Source organism: Sinocyclocheilus grahami, unplaced genomic scaffold (genome assembly GCF_001515645.1).
Source record: "Sinocyclocheilus grahami isolate Dianchi unplaced genomic scaffold, SAMN03320097.WGS_v1.1 scaffold575.1, whole genome shotgun sequence".
NCBI classification, from domain to species: domain Eukaryota; kingdom Metazoa; phylum Chordata; class Actinopteri; order Cypriniformes; family Cyprinidae; genus Sinocyclocheilus; species Sinocyclocheilus grahami.
Window position 1 is genome coordinate 316,987 of NW_015505754.1, and position 14,946 is coordinate 331,932.

General features: G+C 34.0%; 1 protein-coding gene across 1 annotated transcript in view; it reads left to right on the forward strand.

The window, feature by feature from the left end:
- Positions 1–14,946, forward strand: part of LOC107556631 (uncharacterized) — a 51,213-nt gene that overhangs the window by 6,525 nt on the left and 29,742 nt on the right. Inside the window, exons 3-4 of the mRNA XM_016239767.1 lie at positions 1,624–1,802; positions 3,775–3,998. Coding sequence (XP_016095253.1) covers positions 1,624–1,802; positions 3,775–3,998 — 403 coding nt within the window. The remainder of the gene's footprint in view (positions 1–1,623; positions 1,803–3,774; positions 3,999–14,946) is intronic.

Sequence of the window (14,946 nt, forward strand, 5' to 3'; positions counted from 1 at the left end):
TTTGGTGGTGTGGGGGGGGGGGGGGGGGGAAGTTTAATTTATATATATTTTTTTTAATTTCAATTAATGAAAATAATATTTAGCTTTAAGTTTTACTTAAATCTGCCAATTCTGTCATTTTAAAGTCTGTGTAAGAACATGTAACAAGTGAAACATGGTATTAAATGAGAAAAAAATGTAGGTCAGGATTTGATTTTCTCCATTGATTTGACGGGATCATGAAAACTCAGAAAAACCAGAATGAAGCCAGGTGTTTGCAGGGGAGAAGTTAGAAAAACATTGATGTCAACCAATGAGAGAAACTGTTTCAGAGGCAGAGCAAGTTATTACATTTTGGTAAAAGATTACAAAGACAAACATTTTTTTCATTTGGAATAACATGCACTGATGAATCACAATAAGGAACATGTATTAACAAAGAAAATGGTCAGTTGTTTTTATTTTCTGCTCTAGTTCTTAAACCTGTTTTTTCATTTGTGAATATTAATTAAATCACATTTTCTTCATTACTTCAAATTTAATTGAAGTCCACAATATGATCCGGATGTGGAATAACATGCACTGATGAATCACAATAAGGAACATGTATTAATAAAGAAAATGGTCAGTTGTTTTTATTTTCTGCTCTAGTTCTTAAACCTGTTTTTTCATTTGTGAATATTAATTAAATCACATTTTCTTCATTACTTCAAATTTAATTGAAGTCCACAATATGATCCGGATGATCTTTATAAATTTAATGTCATAAATTGTAACATTTGTCAGTTTTGCATTACCAGTGCTTTATTAAATGAATAGTTTAACTGAACTTCACTAATGATGGGAAACCATATGCAGCCCTTAATATTTGATCAATAGTGAAGTATATTTGCTGGCACAGACCTCAATCAAATGCTCTGCAGCTGCTGTTCACATCTGCGCTGTGCCTTTCCATCACTTCTGTGTTTCAGTAGTTTTTGGGATGTTTTGTAGTGAGATTATTGTATCTGGACTTTATAAATGCAGAACATCTTCTGTTTGCGTTGTAGCTTTGATTTACTCCAGTGTTTTGGATGGTAATCGTGTTGCATAACCCGACGCCTGTTCAGATCACAGACAGACGGCGTCACATTCTGCTGTAGAATTTCCTCATGCAGTTTGGAATTCACGGCTCCGTCGTTGCCAGACATTCACACACGAATGCAGCCAAATCTCCTCATGCTGTTACACTCCATCTTGCATGCTTGAAAAATAATGTTTTTAATATTAATGTAACCTTACAGACAGACCGATCCAAACATGTTCATGTAATACATGCAAACGTTACACAGTGATTAAGACAAAATGTTTAAGTTGTTTTGAGACATATTAAAACTACTTAATTCCGTGCATTAGGTATAGCTGCACGAATTATTAAGCCATAGCAATAAATAAATAGATAAATAACAAATGCATAAATAATCTCATATAAAACATCACAAATAAAGTGTTCAAATACACAACCACATACATGAATACAATGTAAAACATTATGCAATGCAAAACATTGCTTGGAATTGATTGTTTCTTTTTATTATTGAGTATATTTCAGAAATGCATGCATTTGAACCAATCTGTTATTGGTTCTGATTGGTTGTGTTCCAGGTCTTTGGAGCGACGGCTACAGAGGCCTTTGTTGGCCAAATCCAGGACATTACCCAGCATCCCTCAGTCCCCCGCCGCCATCCGCGTGCAGCAGTCGGAGAAAGTTTGTGAACGTCAACAGCGCCCACATGTTCCTTCCAGCCCTGGTGGTCTTGAAGCATGTACGCTGCCTCCTGCAGGTATTGCGTTTGTGTTTATTTATTAAAACTGCACAGCCGTGTTAGCAAAAGAAATTTGATTGAACTCTCAGTTTTGATGATTTTGCTGTGAACTAGATGAAAAGCAGTTCAGTAAAGTGGCAACCAAAAAACACAAAGCTCCTGTTCTTGGGTGAATCTCATGAAAACATGTCACGCTCACAGTTCACTTCAAAATCAAATGGAAATAATTAATGTATTATTTATTTACCAAATTATGATTTCTTTTTTCAGTATTTTAATTTCCCTTAAACCTGTTTGATCTGTAATGAGATTTTAAATTTAATTTTTTGTGTTTTTTTTAAAACATTGCTATATTATAAAATAATCATTCTGTATTATAAAATTCTATAAAATAATTATAATTATTCTCTGTGTTGATTCTCATTCTACATTCATTATGATTACTGTAATGTATTTATTTTGTTTTAATTAAAGGCATAAATTAAATAAAGGTAGTAAATCAAATATTGCTATATTAAAGAAATACTATACAATTGAAATAATATATAATTTTTCACATTACAATAATATATTTTTTGCATTATAGTATTGTGAATTTGTAGCTAAAATTGTCATGAAAATGCCACAATGCAGAAACTCCATAAATAGACTTGCATGTTTTTTCTTTTGCTTTTAGGATGCTTTTGATTTAGAATTTTGATTTAGAATTGACTTTTATGTTTATGTTTTCAGTTTTCATGCTAATTTATGTTTTAAGAGTTTTGTTATTTGCTTTAGAATTTTTTATTGTTTTTTATGATGTGTATTAATATTTATCATTTATATTTACCTTTAATGTCTTTTTCTATTTCAGTTTTAGTCATTTTACGTCAACTTATACTTATTTATTTCAGTCAGTTGCCAAAATAACATTTCTAATTTTTCAGCTTTTTTTATTTAGGTTATTCATGTAATAATTGTATTTAAATTAATGCAAACCATTTTTAATAGGTTTAGTTTAGAGTAACAATTGAGAAAGTCAATTCTATCTTTTTTTTGCACAGTGATGAAAATTAGTAGCTAAAATTGTCATGAAAATGTCAATGCAGAAACTCTTATTGATCCAAAAATAGGCTTTATTTTCATCATATAATTATTACTTTTTACTGACTTTTTACGATCTAGTAAGTTTTGTGAAATTCTAAATTCTTTCGGTTTTCAGCGTCTGATTGCACAAGATGCCCTTCAGTTGCTCTATTGAGCAAAAATAATAAATGTGATTCAAAATGATCAGCGAGCGAGCGAGAGACAGAGAGTGAATTGATAGAATTGGCAGTGTAGTGTAGTTGTGAATGGACGACGTCTGGAACGGGAAGCTTCCACGCGGCACATTCCATTCACAACATGTGTGAGCTTTACGCCATGTGCGATTGTTTAGCGCGTTCGCCGTCTGCGTGTACTCCATATTTACTTCAGCCTGCACCACTCTGCAACCCCCCCCCCTCACTCTCTCTCCCTTTCTCACGCTTTTCTCCTGATTCTCACAGCTGAGCTGCTCTTGTGTAAAGCTTCTGTGAAGGATTTTTTCACTGTCTCTCAAATGTTAAACCTAAAGTCTTTGGCTTCCCCCCCATTCTAGTTGCTTAGCAACTGTCATTGCCAACAGCAGAGCATGGTGGCGTTTCAGCACACACACACACACACACACACATCCCAGCCGTCTCTCTCAGTGTGTTTGACGTGCTCATTATGCTGGGATCATGCCAAACGAGGGCCATAATATCTGGTAGAAACTCTGACCCAGATTTGACTGACTCAAGTCTAATAAACATGAATAACTCTGTTCCAGTGGCCTGACAGCTCCCTAATGTCCTTATCTGAGAGTCTACACCCGTGTTAACAGATCTAGCCGGATGCCTGGGAATAACCAGCAGTGAAATAAGGTTATAATATGTCTTGTGTGATATTTGACTGATGTGTGATCAGAATCGTACCGTCTGTCCATCCTCAGGCGAGATGTGGCGGCTGGAAGATGAAAACGAGGCCGAAGTCGCTCCGGGTGCCGTCGACCCGCGGCCGCGCTCTCAGTCGCCGTTCTCACATTTCCGGCGGCGGGCGGCATATCTGAGGAAAAGCATCTCGGCTGACGATCACCTGGGAGAGTCGGAGTTCGAACCCGCCCAGCCGGAGAGGAGGAGCTTCGCCGATCCAAAAGTCAAACTGAAGAGGAAGTTTGTAAGTAGTTGTAAAGAAACTTTGTTTCTTTAGAGGGACGGTTCACCCAGAAATGAACATGCGGCCATTATTTACTTAACCTCATGTTGTTCAAAATCTCTATGTGGTTATTTATTTCTGTGGAACCCTAAAGTTTTCCTTCGCTGAAGTGCCCAAAAATAATTTTTATGCAAACTGGTACAAGAACTTGAAATTAAATGCAAACGCAAATGATATTTGAGACTTGGATTAATTAAAGATTTTAAAATATTTTTGTCTTTTTTGCTCACAATGGATGCATTTATTCGATCAAAAATTTTAAAATATTATTACAATTTAAAATAACTTTTTTCTTTTTTAATATATTTTAAAAAGTAATTTATTTCTGATCAAAGCTGAATTTTCAGCATCATTACTCCAGTCTTCAGTGTCACATGATCTTCAGAAATCAGTATAATATGCTGATTTGCTGCTCAAGAAACATTTCTGATTATTATCAATGTTAAAAACAGTTTTTGTTTAATGTTTTTGTGGAAACTGTGATGCTCTACTTCATACATTTAGGGTAAGTGGAAGTGGTAAGAAAAAATAACTTATTTGTCAAATTGATCAAAAGTGACAGTAAAGACATTTGTTGACAAAATATCTCTATTTCAAATAAATCCAGTTCTTTTGAAATTTCTATTCATCAAAGAATTCTGAAAAAAAAGATCATGGTTTTCACAAATACTGTATGTTATTTTCAGCATTAATAATAATAATAATAACAACCATTTTGTAATATTTGAGCAACAATAATAAGTTATAATATTTGAGCAGCAATTCAGCATATTAGAATGATTTCTGAAGATCATGTGACACTGAAGACTGGAGTAATGATGCTGAAAATACAGCTTTGATCACAGAAATAAATTACATTTTAAAATATATTCACATAGAAAACAGTTATTTTAATTTGCATTTATATTTCACAATTTTACTGTATTTTTGATCGAATAAATGCATCCATGGTGAGCAGAAGAGACTTCCTTCAAAAATGTTACACAAAGTAAATAAGAACAGAATTTTCATTTTGGGAGAAGTAATTCCCTTAAAGTCGTGTTTGAAAATGCACACAGAGGGTTTTGTATGAATCTTTAATGTAGTATGTATAATAGCATGAAAGTCGAGCCCTCATTACCTGCCTGCGCCGTGTAATAGAGGCTCAGGTGTTCGAATGCTACCTGACATGTGGAGAGGCTTCAGAAAGCTGAAGACAAAACCAAACGCTGTATGAGTTTCACTGTCAGGATGGGCTCTTCTCTGGACTTAATGAGTCGTCTGTGTTTAGGGGTAAGATGTCTTTAGGGATGGCTGCCTGTCTAATATTGTATAACTAGGCTGGTTTAGGGATTAGACTAATTTCTTAGCGATACATTGAATGCAGCCTTTCAATAGGATACAGTAAATAAACTAGATAACTATAAGCTCACAAGAGCATCATAGTCTTCATAAAAATGGTGATGTACAAGCTGTGTATAAAAACAGAAATGTTGCTCACAGCAGGCAATATCAAGTCAGACAGTAATTGTCTTGAAATTTATTGTTGCAAACGGTCAATTTGTTAGAAAAGCACTTTGATGGCTGTAGCAGCGGGGCTTTAAATGGGATGAATTTAAAGATGCAGCTTTTCAGAGATGGTTAGACTGTCTGAGAAGTTGTGTTTCTGGAAATTTTAGAGTTGAAACACTTGGTTGTTGAATGATTAGTCAACTAGTCTACCATCTCATCCCTTCTTAGATGTGTATTTTATAAGCTCTGTTCCTCCGGAGTCTTTTGTTTTCAGTGTAGGAGTGTTATGTTACAGTAAGCAGATTATTATTTTTTTCTGTACTGCATGGTTTAATCATTTTCACTATGCTGACACATTCAGAAATCGTTCCAGGGTTGCAGAACACTTTATTTTCAGACAGCTTAGTTGTTACAGTATTTGTACGAATAAACAGCTCTTTGGCTTAAAACAACTGTCGGCTTAAAGTTAGAGATTTGTTGGTGAAAATGGCTGGGAAAAGCTTTTTGTTGTGCATTAGCCTCCCGTTTGAATGGCCTGCTGGTAACGGATGATTGGACACAGTCTGTGGACTTCTAGTGAGCTTGTGCTTAATCTGCATGTGGAGATAAATGACTGCAGCAGGTCCATCAGGAAGATGTTTGAATAATTCATTATGGATATTCATGGGAGGTATCTGTCATATATTGATCAGATTTTGTATTTAATGCACGGTGATGCAGTAAGGCTGAATTGTTTTCTGTATTATACATTTATAGAACACATGCATATATTTCTGGGCTTCAAAGTTGCATTTGCATGGGAACTAGAGCTAAGAAAATCATGATAATTATTATGTTTAATGTTAATTCATGACTCAACGTGACTCAATAAAATTCAGCAATACAGTTCTCATTCATCCAGGTTGGACTAAATAAAATGTATTTGTTTCTCAGAAATACATGTCCAAGTCATGTTTCACCCCAAAATTACTAGAAAAAATATTTGAATAGATATGTTTAAAAAAAAAATGTTAAAAAAAGTTTTTGTGATTTATTTATTTTTATTTTTTTTATTCATTTTTTGTTTAGCTTTTTTATTTAATATTTCATTTTATTCTGTTTAGCTTTAATGGTTATTTCAATTCAGTAATTTTAGTACTTCAACTTAAACTCATTTTCAGTTAGTTGCCAAGACAATATTTTTTAATTGAAGTTTTTCAGCTAATATGTATATTTAATTTTGTATATTAACTTTATTTCAATTAACAACAACCTTTTAAATCTTTTTATTTTTAGTTCACAAAAACTCAGGAAGGGGGCCAACACTTTTTCACACCACTGTATATATAATTAGTATTATTTATTTTTATTTATTTATTTTTGAAATATGACCTGGACATGTTCTTTTCAGTTTCATGAGATTGTCTATTTAAAGGTTTATTGTACTAAAATAATGCAAATAAAAGAATTCTGAATAGCTGAATTAATCCTAAAGTAAGATGCTTTTTTTATGATAATATTGGAATAAATAAGATAATTTTTTTTTCTTTTTCCCAGAGTAATGTTTGTAGAATTAGTTTTATGAGAGAATAATTTTCTCAGTACATTTAGTGTAGGATTTTACCCTGAATTGTTGACTTTCAGAGGGCAGTGTCTGTCTTGTGTGTAGTTGTGTAAGCAGAGCTCTAGATGGCAGTGCTGAATAGGCACAAACTATCTCTGTCAGTCTGTGTCTTAATGCTGAACCAAACTCAAGATCATCACACGCCTTCATTAAGAGCATAAACATTTACTGAACATTTATAGAAATTACATATGCACAGAGGACGAGAAAAAAGAAAAATCTAGAAGAAATGGTGATGCTTAGCAAGTGTAATCTCTTTTGTTTGTGCTGTTTTCTTTAGATGCGTACACACACACACACACACTCGAGAGGCGAAAGGCTGGACATTTTCTCCTCGCAGCAGTGGTTGCTGTTGGTTACGTGGTGAAACTGCGGCTATTAAGGCTCATTATGTGTTTAGACGTGGGGCGTAGCTCCCAAAATCATCCTCGCACTCTTCCCTCTGAAGTTTGTCCTTCTTTTCTTTACTTTTCACTCTGTCTGTTTTTTATCCAACGTGTCTTCCTAACAGAAAGCTAATAAAACAGTTTAGCTATTGCACTTAGTTAACCGATAGCTGCAGGTTAAGCTTTGTGTGTTTGTAAACTCTCCATTGAAGCTATGTTTGTATTAGTCAGAAGATTAATGAAATGCATGTTTGGCTGAAGGTTTGTTCATGTGTGAATGAGGATAAGTTATATGAATCTTTATTAAATCAGTTCGGTCCAATGAGAACTTGTGTACCGACTAACAGCTAAAATCAACAAACATGTTTCATTTCAGACATGCAGTAAACATTAGCCAGACCCGACATGTGATTCACACATTTTTACCAAAAATCAGAGATGAACGAGCATTTAAGGGTTTGTGAGAACCATATTTGTGAGAGGGGGATGGGATCGGCATTATGCAAACGCAAAAGAGAAAGAGATGCTCTGCAGGATTGAATTAGGAAATATGAGAAATCTAAATGTTGACTTCATTTTTGGATATTGATTTAATTAGATTACTCATTTGTAGTTCAGTGTGTGCAACTTTCTGCAGCGTTTTTCACTAGAGGCCGCAAACAACCATCCTGGCAACCATTTAACAACGTTCTAACAACAACACAGTAACACTGTTGCAGTTTTTGTTGGCAATTAACACTGAGATTCTTTTTAGAAAAACTGCAGTAGTGTTTTCTTGTAAAATGTATATTTCAATAATCTGGTTTATTTACAACTTCTATATATATATATATTATTATTTTTTTTCTTTTTTTTTTTCTTTGCAGTGCTGACAGCTGATTTAAAAATTGTTTATCGTCTCTGCTCTGATTGGTTATTAATTGATTAGAGATGTATGATTGTCAATTATGAGCATTAAATCATGGCAGCGGCTATTTGCATTGTGTAGATAGCAATAGATGCTAGTAAAAATTGCATATTTTCTTAGCAATCAATGCTATTTACACTAAGTGCAGATAGCGATAGATTCTATTTACACTGTTAAAATAGCAGGATTTTCTGCTATTTATACTACTTATTGCAGTATTACCTCAGTATTATAGTACATTATAAAACAGTATGCAGTAATAACGTATTGAGTGTAAATTATAATTTTATATATAAATTAAATAGATGCCACCTTATTGGGACAATAAAGCCCTCCCTGCACCTACCCTAACCCTACCCGATACTTTATTTTAAGCTTTTTGATTATTTCCTTAATTTTTATTGAAAATAAATGCCTTTCCGATGTGATATGAGATTTGAAAAGGGAGAAAAAAAAAGTTAGTCAAAAGGCGGATTCGAGCCCGGGTCGATCGCGTCAAAAAGACTACGATACACGCTTTACCATCTACTCCACTGAAGCTGACGATTGTCTGCCGTCTTCTATATTGTTGACCATCCCTATCACACGTTTGTGGGTGGAGCTTGTGTAAATAGCCTCTGCCAACAAGGCGAGCTGTTTGCACTTAGTGTAAATAGACACTCCGATAAATCATATCTTTCAAGGGCTTTACAAATTGCATTTTAAGGAATTGGTTCACCTAAAAATCATTTGCTCACTCTTATGTTGTTCCTGATTTTCTTTCTCCAGTGACACAAAATAGGGAAAAAATAAGGAATTGTGTTGGTTCCTGGTGCATACAAGCTTCAAAAAGAAAACCATCATAAAACTAGTTCCTTTGATTCATGCATTGTATTTCAAGTCTTCCGAAGACGATTTTATGTGAAATTTAAGTTGTTATTCACCGATATAACTCTCTTAGACACGTTCGTGAGTTCTTTAGAGAATCATTTGTTTAAAGCTGCATATTTTCAGTGAATCAGATGACAAAATTCACTACTTAATTGTTACAATAATTAAAAGTTGTGTTGTAGCAATCAATTAGAAATGCGCAATTCTTTAGAGAATCGCTCTTTTGAGTAAAATCTTTTCATTGAATCAGTTTATCACAGAACTGATCTGATCGAGTTCAACTCACTGACTCGATTCAGTCACAGTAGTGTGAAGATTATCAGTGAATAGTGACTTTATCGTCTACAATAATATCATAATTGTTCAATATCATTCCTGTTTCGCTAACGGAACTTGTTCCAAACAAAGTCAAAACGCCTCAGAGCAACAGTGCGGTGTTTCGTTCCTGAATTAATCTGTGTTTGAACAAATCATTTAAGTCGACAAATCCATCATAAATGATGATCCATTCATAAAAACAGTCACTTGCTTCATTTCTAAATGAATCCAGCCATTTTGAACAAATGAATGATTCAATGAATCACTCATTAAGACAGGGACTTGCCGCCACCTACTGGCAGTTTTAGTGTCTCATTTATTTATTCATGACAGCCCTAAACCAGCTAAGGTACCAGCACAAAAACACACTTAGCCATACATTGTTTAATTATCGTTATTGAGATATTTTTGTAAATATTGCACACCTCTAATAGTGACTTAAATTAGGGTTTGTTTCTCATGCAAAGTGTCCTTTTTTTGAAGCTTTAAAGCTTCGGTCTCCATTCATTGTAATCACATGGAAAACAGCTAGCAGCACAGCCTTTGGAATTCCTGCTTTTGTGTTTGACGAAAAAAAAGAAATCAAACGGTTTTGGAAAGACCTGATGACAGAGTTTTAATTCAGTGAACTGTTGCTTTAATCCTGCGTTTATGTCTTATAGAGTGTGATGTTTTAGAGTTGCGCACAGCAGTGTTGTTGTAGCTGAGTGTGTGCAGTAGCGCTGTGTTGACGTATGGCTGTATACATTTACTGCGCTCTCAGTGAGCTGCTCTATTCATCAGTCTTAAATAATACAATCACTGATTGATTTTATTGCTCTTGGGTTGAGCTAGTGTACTTGCGGCGGAGTGTTTGGGGTTGTTGTTGCAGCGGCTGCGCAGGTGGAAGGCTTATTCAGCTGCTGTATTTCTGCTGTCAAATGAATGATTCCAGGTTAAGTATAGCTTTGCGAGCGTGCCGGTTTTTTGCAAATGCTTGACATGTTTTCTTCGTTACTGTGGCTGTACCTGACCTCATTACTCAAGCTTTTTTCAAATGAATGCGTCAGTAAACCAGATTTTGTTATTATTCAGAAAGCTAACTATAAACATGTTGACTTGAACTAACTTAATAGCCAGATTCCATCTGAAGTAGTTGACCTGAAAAACATACCATAGAAGGAAATATTGTTATGCTAATGCGCGCTGTAGCACCCCCTGTGGAAATGCAGTGGAGAATGCAGTGCATATGGGTGTTTTTCTAAATTGACCCATTTCACAGACTGTAGTAATGTATTTCCTCTATAATTAAGATTGTAAGTTTTATACATTTTGTAAAATATTTATTTTAAAGGGGTCATATGATGCGATTTCAAGTTTTCCTTTCTCTTTGGAGTGTTACAAGCTCTTGGTGCATAAAGAAGGTCTGTAAAGTTGCAAAGACTAAAGTCTCAAATCCAAAGAGATATTCTTTATAAAAATTAAGAGTCAACCACGCCTACCTAAAACGGCTCGTTCTAATACGCCCCCACATGTCTACGTCACTATGTGGAAATATTAGCATAATGCCACCCAAATGTGCACGCAAAGAAAGAAGGCGGGGTTTCAGGAAAAGCAGTAGTGTTGATACAGCCATGTCAGGGAGACGCTGTGCTTCAGTGCGAAAGCAAAAGCACTTTATTTGGCCTTCCGGAAGTAGATGCAATTAGGAATCATTGGTTAAGATTTATTTACAACAGAACAGCACAACCCAGATGTTCGAATTTGTGCAACGCATTTTATGGACAACAGTTTTTTGAACCTAGAAGAGTACAAGGCTGGCTGTGCACAAAGGCTATTTCTAAAAAAAAAAGAAAAAGAAGGGTAAATTCCGACTTCACATATTCTGTTACACCAAATACACAAAATAATGATCTTTAAAGTAGCATCATATGACCCCTTTAAAAATATATATTACAGTCAAACCAAAATTTATTCAGACACCTTCAACATTGCACACATGATCACAGTTTATTCGCTATAGTTTAGAAAATGGTAATAAAATATGACAAGAACTCAGAGTTAAACTGAGTTAACATGGTCAGGTCAAATTGTCTGGTATCAGGTCATTTTTTCAATTATTAATATTATATATACTTTACACAGACACGGATATATCTTTGCATATTATTTTAGATAATGTTTATGTAATATTTACAAAATGTGCGTGTAATTTTTTTGTAAATCGTTTTTAAAATATTAAAACTTATTTTTAAATCATTATTATTATTATTATATTTGGTTTATATATAAATATATATGTATGTGTATATATGTAACATTTTTCAAATATGATTATTATTATATATACTTAATGCATGAATGCGCGCACACACACATCACTGTATATTATTTTTTGTATAAATATATATGATCTTTTGTAAAAAGTTATTTTTTAATTATTATTATTATTATACACTTTTGTTTAATATTACCTTGGCATTAAATGACAGAAAAATCCTCCCAAAATGTGTAATTTCTGCTTTTTCCAATTTTGAAAATATATGCAAATGCAATTTCTTTGTGTATTTTTTGTGTATTTTCAGTAAGGAATAGTGTTTGCTGTGGTTTCCCATGTGCCTCTAAATAAGTTTACCTTGCTTTAGTTTACTTGAGTGTTCCAAACACAAAATTGTGAAAATAGTTGTGAAGTCTGAATTCAAAAGTGCATGAAGTTGCCCTTGCGTTATTAGAAGCATCTGTGTTCTTCTGTAAAGTATGTTTTGGGCCTCATAAAATCACTTGATGATTGCATTTTTATTCCCTGTGTTGTTGTTGTTTTGCGTTTGTATTTTAGTGTTCAGTGGACTGACAAATGCAGCAGGTTAGCGCAGTCTAAATTGCCAACTTTCATTGAAATGAGTGACTTGTGGTTGCTCTATCGCTCCAGATCTCTTTGAGTGTGAACGCCCCTTTAAGGTGGACTGATTCAGTGGATTCCTCTCGGTTGAAGTGGGCGGATTTATTACTGCTTGTTTACAGCCTGCTTTTTGCTTTTGCCTTTATGGTCTGCAGCCTTCTGTCAGAAACTCCATTTTGTTTTTAATAAACTGACACTTATTGGTTGTTCAGCGTGAAGGGTGTATAAATATATACGTGTATGTGTGTGTGTGGACTGGCTTGTCTCCCAGCCATACACCCAAAGAATGCAGCCCTTCATATGCTTACAAACAGTCCTTGGAAATCCTACTTACACAGAGCGCTACTACAAGAAGAGTGTGTGTGTGTGTGTGTGTGTGTGTGTGTGTGTTTATAAATATGTGTCTGTGTCTCTGAATCTGTCTACTCCATCACGCATACACACACACACACACACTACATGCTCTGTGCCATGCACATTTCAGAGCAGCATGTTTTGTAACCATGAGGACTCTGGGATTGGCTTGAGCTCTGTTTGCCGACTGATGTTTTGAATGTTTAAGCTGGAAATAAAACGCATCGATGCAGCCAGTCGGCGTAAACACAACCCGAAATCCAAATCCAGAAGATTGTTTCATTAGACCAGCTTTGTGATTCCTCTTAGTCTTTTCTTGATGTTTTTATATCATTCAAGTAGTTTTTAATAACATTCAAGTTTGATTTAATTCTGTCAATCAAACTGTTCATTTCAGTGAACTGATTCAGAAATCTGATTCAACGATTTGTTTGTCATCAATGCAACTTTTTAATATAAATCATTTATAGTTTTATTTAACTATATTTGAAAAATTAAATAGACATTAAATATAAATGTATGTAAATATTGCTGTTAAGGATAATCTCAGTCAAACTGCAGTTGGGTTATTTTGATTAGGTTAAAAAATAACTAAACAATACAGCTAACTAACACAATAAAAACATGCTAACATAATAAAAAACATGATTTAAAAAAAAACTGAGTTATCTGTTTTTGCAAATAAACTATATATACTGTATATAATTTTTTTTAATTAATTTTTTTTTACATTTATTACTTTTTTAACCCATTGAATGAAACATTTTAAATCTGCTTGGTTGAAATGACGGTTTCTCTAAAAAAAACTATAATTTTTTCAATCTTGAGATACATAATGAATATCAAAACAAGGCTAAGAAATATTGACAAATTTGAGTTACATTACTTGTTTCTTCTGATATGATATTTTTATAAAAGGGTGTTTTATTATTATTACTTTTTATTTTTTGGTGCAAATTAAACTTTAATTAAACAACAGATATTTCATTTCTGTACTTAATTATGCTACATATCATTGTTTTTGTTCAATTAGTGATTTATTTATTTGTTTGTTTTATTTTATTTTTTTGACTTTTTCAATATTTTGAATCTGGTTAAAATGATGGTTCTTCTGAAAAGGTTTGTTTTTTTGTTTTTTTTAATTAAGAAAATTACCCTTATTCCTCGACTGGGATCGTGTAGAGCTTTTTGAAGCTGCAATGAAACTGAAATTCGAACCTTCAGCCTGTTGGTTCCCATTGAAGCCCATTATATGGAGAAAAATCCTGGAATGTTTTCCTCAAAAACCTTAATATCTTTGCTACTGAAGAAAGAAAGACATGAACATCTTGGATGACATGGGGGAGAGTGAATTATCAGGAAATTTTTATTCTGGAAGTGAACTAATCCTTGAAGGCTTTCTTATTCCTGTCACGTTCCCAGACGAGTGTGAAGGAACTTTGACACCATCAGAGACGCAGACGCTCTTCAAAGATCTTCCAGAGAGCAAAGAGATAATAGAGACTCTCTGAGCTTTTTGTGTCAGAAAGACGGACAAAACAGAAGGTTTTCAAAGGACGCGCTCACAGTTGTCATGTATTTCATCATTCGTTTCTGTGTGAAGGGCGGCTAACTTCATTTGGGTGTCAAGATTGCATCCATCTGATTAGATTTAATGAATGAATCAAACCCGAAATCATAAGCTAGTTAAATATTTAAATAGACTTGCAATTGAGCTCAGTTTCAAAGGTAAATCACAAAAAAAAAAGATCCAGCAGGCTTTGCGCTCACATCATTTGTTTGTGTATTAAACTCAATGGATTTCTACTTGTAAAAGTGCCTATTTAAAGATGATCTTAACATACACATGCACCTCGTCTCAGCATTTGTCTTTTATCATCTTCCTTCTTTTGGACTGTTGTCATGACAACACCAGTTATTGAATAAATGAAATATGAAATATCAGATGCAGTACGCACACACATGTGTGCACACGTTTGTTGCGTGTAATCGTATGCGCACTCTTATGAGCAGTTTGCCTTTGAGCGTTTGAAAATATAATGCAGATGTGAGTAATTATAGCATTGGTTGAAATCTTTGTATATAGTGAATCATTGGTTATG